Source organism: Physeter macrocephalus, unplaced genomic scaffold (assembly GCF_002837175.3).
Source record: "Physeter macrocephalus isolate SW-GA unplaced genomic scaffold, ASM283717v5 random_564, whole genome shotgun sequence".
NCBI lineage: Eukaryota > Metazoa > Chordata > Mammalia > Artiodactyla > Physeteridae > Physeter > Physeter macrocephalus.
In genome coordinates, this window is record NW_021145870.1 from 9682 (window position 1) to 20805 (window position 11124).

At 53.5% G+C, this 11124-nt stretch overlaps 2 protein-coding genes across 6 annotated transcripts in view; one reads left to right on the top strand and one right to left on the bottom strand.

Moving 5' to 3' along the window:
• Positions 1–6611, top strand: part of LOC102992597 (sterol 26-hydroxylase, mitochondrial) — a 14855-nt gene extending 8244 nt beyond the window's left edge. Inside the window, exon 9 of the mRNA XM_028485848.2 lies at positions 6511–6611. Within this exon, the coding sequence (XP_028341649.2) occupies positions 6511–6547 (37 nt within the window). The 3' untranslated portion in view covers positions 6548–6611. The remainder of the gene's footprint in view (positions 1–6510) is intronic.
• PRKAG3 (protein kinase AMP-activated non-catalytic subunit gamma 3) lies at positions 2428–10703 on the bottom strand. 5 transcript variants are annotated; one of them, XM_028485845.2, is made up of 14 exons: positions 10601–10703; positions 10256–10296; positions 9625–9780; positions 8875–9278; positions 7799–7880; positions 7262–7320; positions 7115–7160; positions 6854–6908; positions 6528–6654; positions 6227–6392; positions 4731–4768; positions 4406–4552; positions 3820–4053; positions 2428–3235 (listed from the first exon to the last, which is right to left on the bottom strand). In XM_028485845.2, the coding sequence occupies exons 1-13, from the start codon at positions 10624–10626 to the stop codon at positions 3937–3939; spliced, it is 1464 nt and encodes a 487-aa protein (XP_028341646.1). In that variant the 5' UTR covers positions 10627–10703; the 3' UTR covers positions 2428–3235; positions 3820–3936. The 5 variants fall into 5 exon arrangements, with proteins under 5 accessions (XP_028341646.1, XP_028341645.1, XP_028341644.1 ...); XM_028485844.2 differs by having other exon boundaries at positions 6227–6395; XM_028485843.2 differs by having other exon boundaries at positions 9625–9810.
• Positions 10704–11124: the final 421 nt, after the last annotated feature.

Consider the following 11124-nt stretch of genomic DNA (forward strand, 5'->3'; position numbering starts at 1 on the left):
GTGCAAGAGGGTTCCCTTTTCTCCACACCCTCTCCAGCATTTATTGTTTGTAGATTTTTTGATGATGGCCATTCTGACTGGTGTGAGGTGATACCTCATTGTGGTTTTGATTTGCATTTCTCTAATGATGTTGAGCATCGTTTCATGTGTTTATTGGCAATCTGTATATCTTCTTTGGAGAAATGTCTATTTAGGTCTTCTGCCCATTTTTGGATTGGGTTGTTTGTTTTTTTGATATTAAGCTGCATGAGCTGCTTGTATATTTTGGAGATAAATCCTTTGTCAGTTGCTTCGTTTGCAAATATTTTGTCCCATTCTGATGGTTGTATGACTCCACTTTTAATAGGCATGTCCAGTAAAAACTTGCTCAATTGTCTTCATGGAATGGACTGTACATGACATTGTACTGAATTCTTCCGCATTTAAGGATGTTTGAAGGTAGTGAGAATACTAACAAATCATATATCTTTTATGTTGTGCCATTACTCTTAGCCAGTGCTTCTTGTAGATATTAGTCGTAACAAATTATAGATAGACCCAATAATGTGACAAATGATTTTACTAATCATGAGAAGGAGGCATTCTTATTTCTCAGCACGCTGTCATGCTCATCAAGTGTTAGTAATCGTAAATCTCTAGTTTCTACAGAAAATAAATACAGTTGCCCAGGTCCCGTGCCCAAGTCAGGAAACTGGTATTTCTAGGAATGGAGGCCCTGGAATTTGCATTTTATAAAGCTTCCCAGGTGATCCTGTTGCACATCCAGGGTTGAGAACTACTGAGAGGGTAGGGAGAGGAGAGACGTGTGATGCTAAGGAGGCTATGGGAATCTAGCCCGAAGGCCACAGAACCTCGGAGGGGCCTCGGAAGCCAGGGGAGGAGTTGGACAAATGATGCCGGGAGAACTTGATCAGAACAGGTTCACGCGCATGAGCAGACAGGACAGCAGGGCGGGGTTTCACTCTTTCATTCTGCGCTAGGGTGGGAGTGATTGCAGTTCCCATGGCAAGTCTTGGCCTCTCTTCCAGCAGCCATGGCCGGAGGGCTGGACAGGAGCTGAGGGCTGGGCTGTGGTCAGAGCAGGGCGTCTGAGGCAGGAGGGTAGTACAGTCCCTCACAGAAGGGCCTGAGGGGGCAAACTGCTGGGTCCTCTGGATGGGGGCGGTGTCCAGGAGGGTGGAAACTTACCTGTTTTCAAGGGGAGCAGAAGGGGAAAGAGTGCTTTCCTCAGGCTGCCCTTTCCACCCACAGCCTGTGCTGTGACAGCTGAACTACTGTTCACACAAAGAGCCACCTGGGACAGCACCTCGAAGACACCCTGCTACACTTTGCTTAGAGCCAGTGGAGACAGCCCACCCCAGGCTCCCCAAGGACACTATCACTGAGACAGCCCTGAGGGCACCCCCATCCCATCCTCCCACTTGAACCCAGGACCTTCCCGGGTAGGGCCAGAGCAGAGCCAGCACTGACCTATTGGTTACGGCACAACTGGAAACAGAAGTTGAGTGTCTATGAGAAAATGCCTTCACTTACTGCCTGACTCATCAAGCACAGATGGCCCCACTCTGTTGGTCTGTGAGGTAAACGGGGTAGATCATATTTTAGAAATATTAACCTACCCTCTCCCCCTTGGAGAGCAGATCTGCAGTGTCCATTATCACAGGGGAGGGGGCGACACAGCAGAAGCCCAGTCTTGGCTTTGGAATTTCAAAAGCCTGACTCAACAGGGTAGGTAGCAAGAACTCAAGACATGTACAATGGATTTGGAAGACTATATGATGGGTTAGAGAAAAAGGCCCCCTGCTTCCCTACGGCATAAAGATTCCACAGGCTGCTGGGTATTGGGGAAGCAAAGAGACTGCAGACATCTGGGGGGGCCCTGAGAAAAGGGCCCTGACAAGGGAGCTGTGTCTGAAGTGAGAGGGGAGTATGACAAATACCCTAGAAAGGTCTGGAGATGATAAGGGTAGAAGAGCCCTGGGCCCCATGTTTCCTGTGTAGAGGCTGGAAAACAGCAAAACACAGGGTAGACCAGACCACTTGCTGTCTGTCTCAGCAGACGGGCTTGGGATAGCCCCACAGAGCTTCCTAAAGTCCAGAGGGGTGCAGGGCCAGGAGCTAGAATGTCCCTATGCCCCAGGAGCAGGCAGGCCCAAAGAGGCTTCGTGGTAGCGAGTGAGGGAGCAGCTAGCAGGGACCATGCCCACCGGTGACCAACCAAGTGACGACCCCATGGGAATGGCGATCTTTCAGCAGGTGCTGGCACGGGTGGATGATGATGGCTGAGGAACAAAGTCTTACACCACTTAAAGCCTCCCCCCATCACTGAACCTAACCCCAAGAATAGGTGGGAGGGGAACCCCAAATTGGCTAAGACTAATTTCTACAACCTGGTAAAATGGGGTTCATAATAGAAAGTACGTTTAGTGTTAGAAAAATTAAGTTACGTTTCTTACAGATTAGAGTTTGTGGACTGAGTTGTACCCACTACGTAAGTAACTAACATTTTCTTTAGAGTTTTGCTGTAAATAGAAGATGAAAAAGAAATTTCGGTGGAATAGCACTCCACAAGCAAAAGAAACGCCACTTGCAGTGTTTGTCAATTACAGATTTTCCTTCGGGTGTCACTGAATTCAGAAAGGACAGGGATCTTGCCACAGGTTCAGATCAAATGACCATAGCATTTTCTGAGTGAAAGTTATAAAATCTAAGTTCATGGGCTGTTCTTTTTCTTTTTGTTTTCTCCATGGTTCATCCCCAGTGATCCAAACACAGGCCCTCCCTGGGGACTGAGAACACTGCTTGCTGGTGAGAGCTAAGGATGAGAAAGGAGGGGGGACCCCACTCCAACAGGCAGCTCTACAAAACTGCTGCTCTGTGGAGACCCATAGGCAGCCCTGAAATGCAATCCTGGGGGGAGCAGGAGGGCAGTGGCAAAGTTGAGAGGAACCACTAGGGCGGTTTCCAGGAGCTGGGGCGCAGGTGCCAGGTAGTCCAGAAGCCGAGGAATCCAGAACCCCTTCCTGAACCCATGGACTGAGGGCTCCCCACCCCACCGGGGCCGGGTAGGAGGAAAGTAGTGTGGGTGGCGCAAGTTGGTCAGCCCTGGGATAATCCTAGTGCCTCTGGTTCAGAGAGCTCCAGGCTTGCCTCAGCTGTTCTTCTTAATTTCCGCATTCCTGAGGGCTTCTGGGAGCACAGGCAGGACAGGGCAATTGGGGAGGGCTGCAGAAGCCTGTGAGGGAAAGAGAAAGGAAGATTAAATGGGGAGGGGAGGTTGCCTTTCCAATAGGGGAACCTCAGTCTTGCCATCCTTGCTAAGCAGGTGGAATCTGCACCTCCACCCTCTGCAAACCCCTAGCAAACGTGCTACCAGGAAATAGCCTGAGACCATGTCAAACTGACTGCGATGAGTACTTAGAGAGAAGCTCTCTCCTTTCAGCCTTAGTTCTTACCGAGCGTGGAAATTCCATTCAGCCCAGGTTTAGTAACTGGCTTCCTTCCACTGGAAGTCCAAGCAGGCGGGAATTGACGTGAAAGGGCAGGTCAATCCCCTGGGAGCCCCTGAAGTCAGTCACATCACTGCCTTGCCTTTACTCCAGCCCCTGTCCACCCCTCTTATGAGGGCCTCCATCACCTCAGCTGAGAATGGGACAAAGCAGCGGCCCCGCAGTGAGTCCTGTCACTTGTAGTTTTCACGAGGCTGCTCAGCTCTGAAGTGGGCCACTCCCATCCTCAGGGGGGCCCCAATCTGAGATCTGGGTGCCCGGGGAGACTGAGGGGCTGGAGCTGAGCTCAATGGCCCAGGGCAGAGCCTACCTGAACAAGAGCTGAACCAGCAAATGGGGGGTGGGGGGAGGTGAAGGCCGAGTCCTCGGCTCCCTTTGCTGGCTTCCGGGTGTGGAAGGTGGCCCAAGAGTGAAGACTCTGACGTTCTCATGCCCCGAGGGCGTCGATGCCAGAAGGGCTCAGCACCAGAGCCTGAAGGATGTCAGAGAGGGACACCACACCCAGGAGGTGCTGGGTCTCATCCACGAGCACCAGCCGGTGCACCTGTGGGTCCACAGAGGCTCAGTGAGGGGGCAGCGCCATGTGGCTACGGCAGCCAACGACATTGGCACTGAGAATTAGGGGCAAACAATTTAACATAACTGGGGGGGCAAGAGAGTGTCTCCTAGAAACCAGTTAGCGGTGGCTCTGCCTGCCCTAGGGTGGTCAGCGGGCTGTGGCCCTTGGCCCGAGGGCCCCAACGACAGGACCAGTCGCCGGCCGGTGTGGACACCAAGAGCTTGGCCATGAGATGGGAGGACACGGCAGGTGCCCAATGGATAGGGCTAGCTGAAGCTGCTCATGATGAAGGACTGGGCCCCCTGTGTTGGGAGCACGTACGAAGGGGTGTGGGTACCTGCTCCTGGACAATACGGTCGATGACTTCCCCCAAGGTCTCGTGGGGCTGGCAGCAAACGACTTCCTCCAGACACAGTGTCCTCTGCCTCAGTGCTTCCCCTACACTCACATCCAGGTGGTTGTATGTTTGTTGGGCTGCCAGGTGCTGGGCAGGAGGGAGAACCGCTCTTAATCAGCCCTCGGCCAGGCTCCAGCCTCACAGATATCTCCCTCTATACACTTGGAAAGGCCCCCCTGGTGCACAGATACCCCCCCACATCGATCCCCCCATCTCAGCCTCCCTGTGGCACCCCCGGCTCCCCTCCATTCCCCCAGACACTTACAATCACATCAAAGCGGGAGTAGAGGCCCACGACCTGTCCTGCAGGGGTTGCGGGGCCGGGAGGAAGGTGAGAGAAAGGGGAGAGGCTCAGGTCAGAACCAGGATGCTGTGCAGGGGCCCGGCGCGGGCTTGTGGAGCGGACTCCTCAACATCCTCCCCACCCCCAGGCTACTGGCTTTATAATGAGGCATCAGGCTGCCACCACCCTGAACCCACAGATCAAACAGTATCGCAGAGAGAGACACCTGCCATCACGCCTCCTGATGTGACAAAATATGAGTACGTGGCATCACCTCTGAAATATTCTAGCCTCAATGTATAGCCTGGGGACTTCCCGGGTGGTGCAGTGGTTAAGAATCCACCTGCCAAGGCAGGGTACACGGGTTCAAGCCCTGGTCCAGGAAGATCCCACATGCCGCGGAGCAACTAAGCCCGTGCCCCACAACTACTGAGCCATGTGCCACAACTACTGAAGCCCGCGCACCTAGAGCCCATGCTCCACAACAAGAGAAGCCACCACAATAAGAAGCCCGCACACCGCAACGAAGAGTAGCCCCCGCTCACCGCAACTAGAGAAAGCTCGCGTGCAGCAACGAAGACCCAACACAGCCAAAAATAAATAAATTAAATTAAATAAATTAATTTAAAAAAATGTATAGCCTGAATCTGATCGAGACTTTAGAACTAATTTCCAGTTTACAGGAAACACAGGAAGAGAGGAACAATGTACAGGCCAACTGCAGAAAACAGAAAAATCTCTGGAAGTGGGATGTTCTACAGGACAATAGACCCAGGCTTCTCATAAGCAACGTCATGAAAATTAAGTGGGGAGGGGACTGTTCTAGATTAAAAGAGACTTAAGGGACAAAAGAAGCAAATTCAAAGCATAGACCTTAATTGGATCTTGATTTGAACAAATCAACTATAAAAAAAAGATATTCTTGGGGAAAATGGGGAAATGGAATTAGGATTGAATATTAGATAACATTAATAAATTATTCATAATTTTGTTAGGTGATATAGGAAACATACTTATTTTAAGAGATTCAGATGAAGTGTTAAGGGGTGAAATGACGTGATTCTATAATATAATTTACTTTAAATTACTTCAGTGAAAAAAAAAAGAACTGGTTAATGGCAATGTGTTAACAGTAGTTAATCTGGGTGGATAGGTGGGGTTTGTTATAGAGTTTTTTCTACCATTTTCATACATTTGAAATTTTTCATAACCAAAAAATAGATTAAAACACTTCTTGATATTCAGCTTCATTATGGTGATTTTTAACTTTGAAGCAGTTTACAGCCATGGTTCCTTTAACCCTTTTTCAGAGCAAGAAATTGAGGTCTGGCTCAGAGAGGCTAAGTAACTGATCCAAGGCTCAAAGCAGGCAGAGACTTCTAGCCCTGACTCCATCCTGGGCCGCGAGCTGGTGTCACATAGACCCCTGCTCCCCACAGCCCCACCCCAGCCAGAGCCCCCATCTTGGGTGTAGGTACCAGCTTCATTGACCACAGGCAGTGCAGACACGCGCCGGTCCACAAAGATGTCCAGTGCGGTCAGGATGGGTGCCGTTTCTAGCACCATGGCCAAGTCTCGGAACGTGCCAATGCCCACATCTTGGATGGTGCGGGAGAGGAAGGAGGGCCCGGGCAGCCGGGTGCCCTGCTTGGGTTGGGGCCAGGTAGGGATAAGGATGGAGTAGCCCCCAGAGGGCTCCCAGCCGCTCCCTCCCCAATCCCTAGGGCTGAAGACTTCTCTGCCCCTCGGGTCTCCCCCTCAGGCTGTGCCCAGGCTCACAAAGATGTGCAGGAACTTGAGCAGCCGCTTGTGTGTGAGGATGTGGAGCACAGCGCCTGAGACTGGGTCCAGGACCGGCAGGCGGTGGATCCGGTTCTTGATGAGGGTATAGACGGCTTCGAACAGGCTGCAGAAGTGGGAGCAGTGAGCCTGGGACAGCCTGGGGAGAGATGCCCTTCATCCCAGCCCCCGGAAAGGAGGACAGGGTGCCAAGGCTGCCTTGTCCGCAGTTTGCTGCCGGTGAGCCCGTGAGTTCAGAACTGAGCAGCTGGGGAAGGGGTCTGTGCAGGGCAAGGAGGCCCAAGTGGGTGGCTGGGGATGCTTACCTGTCACTGGGAGAGATGGAGACCAGAGGCTTGAAGCAGCCTTGAAGGTAGATCTCTGCAGGAAAAACTAGAGTCAGGGCAAGGGAACTGGCCACCCTGCCTCAACTGGCAGCCCCCAGCCCCTCGGGCCCCCTGGGCTCCCTACTGCCTTTTCCCTGCTCCCCCCAGGAAATCCCCACCGCCCATCCTCTGCCTGAGGTCCTTAGCCCTACCCTCACCCTCACCCCCTCTGCCCCTTTGCAGGCCCCTTTGCCCACTCACCCCTCCAGGTCTCAATCTTATGTTCTTCAATCTCATAGATCTGGACCTAGAACATCAACAGAACTCCTGAAGTCAGACTTGGGCCCCCTGAACTCCCTCCACCCCAGCACACATGGGTGCCGCCAGAACCCCCAGCCCGCTCCTCACCAGGGGGGACCTGTAATAGCGGTGCAGCACCAAGATGAAGTCTGTGATGGTCAGCATCCCTGCGGGGTGGGAGGGGGGAATGGGGGTCAGCCTGGGCCTTGTGGTGGAAGGCAGGCTGAGGGCTCAGCCCCCCTGCCCCACCCGGCCAGTGTCCTCGGACTGAGATAAAACTGGGGTTTCGGAAAGAGGAGAGTAGGGCAGTTCCTCCCGTGCCTGAGAAATGGGGTTCTCCCTTTTATGCTTCCCCTGTAGTTTCTCTCCTTTCCTCCCCACTTTTTCTTTTCTCCGCATTTCTTCCTCTTCCTTTTCTCTTTTCCTACTTAGCACCTATGACATGGGACCACGGGGTAGTAGAGCTGGAGGGGTGAGCTGGTCACAGCTATCCCACAGACGGGGTCTCCCAGCTGGCACATTTCCCCCACGCCAGGCCCCTGCTCAGCTCAAGCCTGTGGTGTGTCAGAGCTCAGGCCCAGAAGCGCCCCACAAGTTCCCCCCTTTCCCTTCCCCGCCACCTCTGCCTCCCCAGCCCCTTCTCACCCACAAAGCTCTGCTTCTTGCTGTCCCACAGAGGTGCCGCCCGGACGCCATTGGCCACCAGGGCGAAGAAGGCCTTCTTGATCTGAGCGCCGGGGAGAACAGTCGAGGGTGAGTTGCTCATTGCCCCTCAGAGTCCCCTGTCCCAACCGGAGTCCTCCCACAGGGCCTTCTCCCGGGCCCTCCACTACACGAGCCTGCCTGCTACTCGACATGACCCTTGTCGGCACATTTGCTACAGAGATAAGGCTGCTGGTGGCCAGAGGCACTGAGGTGACCCCTTGCCAGGCACACCAGGGTGTAGGAAACTAACCCAGTGTTTCTACACCAAAGTCATATGTGTACAGATACACACAGGATAGTTGTTACTAATCTAAGTACTAGAGGTGTAATTATTTATATGATATGTACAAGATATTTTTTTCTAAATAAATTTTACATTGACTCATTTGGGCTTCATCCTAAACAATATTATCTATATAGGCTGGTTGCATTTTTCTAATACCTATCAAAATAAATACAAAACTACTAAATTAAATATATTTGTCTATATACTGCTAGAGTCAAATAGTGAACTGTGGATCATACATATACCCTGCTTCTTCTCTACACTACACACTGCTCTCCTATACGCGGCGAGAAGAAAGGGATCGGGTGTTTCGTAGCCCAGCCTACTGGAAGAGTGGGGACCAGAGCTCCTCCTATTTTTCTCTTTTCAAGAGTTCCCCGCTCTTTGTCCTAAACCACCCTGCAATGTTTTCCATACGATTCGGGGTGTGCAAAATGCTCCCTCTCATCCTGGGTTGGCCCAGGAGTCCTCTGAAACTTGTAGGGTAAAGCAGGCCTTCCTATCCCCATTTTAGAGATGAGCGAAGCACAAAGACCTACCCCAAACCCTATAGATACTGAGTGGCAGAGCTGGGATGACAATTAGGGGGTGTACACGGAGAGAAAAAGCCCTCCTCCGCAGGTCTCCATGGTGCTAAGAAGGAATTCTGGAAGGGACTTGTAGCGGGGCAGGGCTGGCAGGGCATCCTGGGGGCTGTGAGGATGGAGGTGGGGCAGAGCTGCGGCCTCACCTGCAGCATGGTGTCGAAGATGACCAGCTTGGAGCTGGTTGCCATGGCATCGTAGCAGGTGTGCTCCTGCATGAAGTGCATGTAGACCTGGGCCCCTGGCTTCCGCAGCTCATCGTCCCAGCCCAGCCTGGGGAACGGTGCCTGCGGGGACGGGCATGGGGCCGGCCTCTCTTCCACCAGGCCGAGCTCATCGCCCCAGGTTGCTGTGGCTGAGAACTCTATGCCCAGATCCAGATCGTCTGTGCTGGAGCCGGAGGCTGAGGCTGCACAGTCAGCGGGGAGGATGTCCTGCTCTTCTGTGGGGGAGCCCACCCCAGCCAAGGGAGCAGCTTGGGTCCAGGGTGTGGCCTTGGGGAATGTGGCCTCCAGCCCGGTGGACTCAGCAGCTGGCCTGGACTGGAGACCTGTTCGGGGGGAGAGGACAGTAACTCCATCTTCCAAAGCACTTTCTCATCTGCTGTCTCCGTTCATCCTCACAGCAGCCTTGGGAAGCCTGGATGATGATGCCCCCATTTTGCAGGTGAGAGAGCTGAGTCTCAGAGAGTCACACAGGATGGTGGCTCTGTCCTGAGTTGGCCATGCTGGGCCCCTGGGTCAGCAATGCAGTTGTCCTCTCCCATATGGGGAGACTGAGGCCACACGATGTCATGTGTCTGTGTTATGGGGAGATCCAGGGCAGAGCCTGGCCCCAGGATCGGGGACCTCCCACTGCCCCCAGTCCCTTCTCGCCAGAACTGGCCTTGGCCTCACCTTTCCCCAGGCTGGGCGGCTCTCCATCCTCTACATCCTCCTGCCTTGTCCCTCTCGAGGCCTTGGTCCCCTGTTCCCCATGGCTTCTTTCTGAGCTGGTGGTCATGGCTGGTGACGGCCATGAAGTGCTATCTCCTTGCTCTAGGAAGCTCGTCTCTGGAAGGGGGAATGGGGCCTGTTTGGTTACTAGGGAGTAACACAACAAAATCAATTAAAATGTTATGAGCGATAATATTTAATATTTGCAAGCTTCCAAAGGGCTTTTCCACCAACATGCTTCTCATTCAAACCTCATAGCAATCTTATAAGGGAGGCATTAGCATCCCTATTTCACTAACAAGGGACCTGAGATCAGAGAGGTTAGCAGTTTGCCACATATCACACAGCTAGTAAGTGATAAAGTCAGGAGGGTCCAGATCTTCAGACTCTAGATCCCCCCTTTCTTCTTCTGAAAGAGGAAGGAGGAGGTGAGGTAAAAGGCGGAAGGAGAAACAAAGAGGAACAAAGAAGGAAAGGGAGAGGAAGACAAAAGCCAGACTAGTAGAGTGGGGGAGATTGGGGGCCTAGAGACATGGGAGAAAAAGAAGTGGGAGAAGAGGCTGGGCCCAGGAGGAGGGGCAGCCGCACCTACCTTGGTGCTCCGGTTCCACGAGGCTGCTCCAGGAGGGGGGTCTGCGGGGAGAAGAATGTCTGAAGGGGTGGGGAAAATGCCCTACACTCTGAACCAAAGGGAGCTCCCCTTCCCACCACACACACACAACCACACACACACACACACGCCACACACACACACACAAACACCCGCCCCACAAACACACATAAACACACACAACCTACCCAAACACTTATATGCACTCAGAAAGCCACATAGTCAACACTTCCCAGACACACACAGAACCACATAGACGCACACAAAGAATATACACATGCAGACACCCTCATGCTCAGATACAGAGAAAATCCTGGCCAAACACACCCACACGCACGCACATGCGCACACATCCACGCAGTGGTGCGCTCTCGGCCTCAGCGGCTCCAGCTCTCGCCACCCCACCCCGCCCGGGACCCCGGGACCCTGCGCAGCGCGTGCTCCGGCTCCGGCGAGCTCCAGCAGCGAGTGCGCAACGCTGTATCTGGGCAGCACTATTCTGGGCCCGGCCCTTGGCACTCTGCCCTCCCGGATCGGGTTCTCTCTGATTGGGTGTCGTCGGGCAGTGGGAAGGAAGGGGTCCCCCCCCGCCCCCCCGCTCAGCTGCTCCAGCCGGGCAACCTGCGGGCCGGCGGGGAGGGGTGGGGCGCATGTGGAATCTCCATGCCTGGTCATGGGCTGCCTCCTGGGTTTCCGAGGACAGGAGAGAAGGACCCCGCTGTGAGGGCACTGGGGTGGGAGGAGGTGGACTGTCAGAGTCCTGGGTTTCTTCTCTGAGGGCCTCTCTCATCTTTGTCAGGCGCCAAAGGAGGGAAAACAGGCGGGTTGAGCTGAACTCTCTTCCTTTTACA

Coding starts and splice junctions, on each gene's coding strand:
- PRKAG3 (XM_028485842.2), bottom strand. CDS start 10,626: ATGTGTGCGCATGTGCGTGCGTGTGG. Junction 4,553..4,730: donor ACTCCCGCTTTGATGTGATT/GTAAGTGTCTGG, acceptor CCTCCTGCCCAG/CACCTGGCAGCCCAACAAAC. Junction 4,054..4,405: donor ACCGTATTGTCCAGGAGCAG/GTACCCACACCC, acceptor GTGGACCCACAG/GTGCACCGGCTGGTGCTCGT.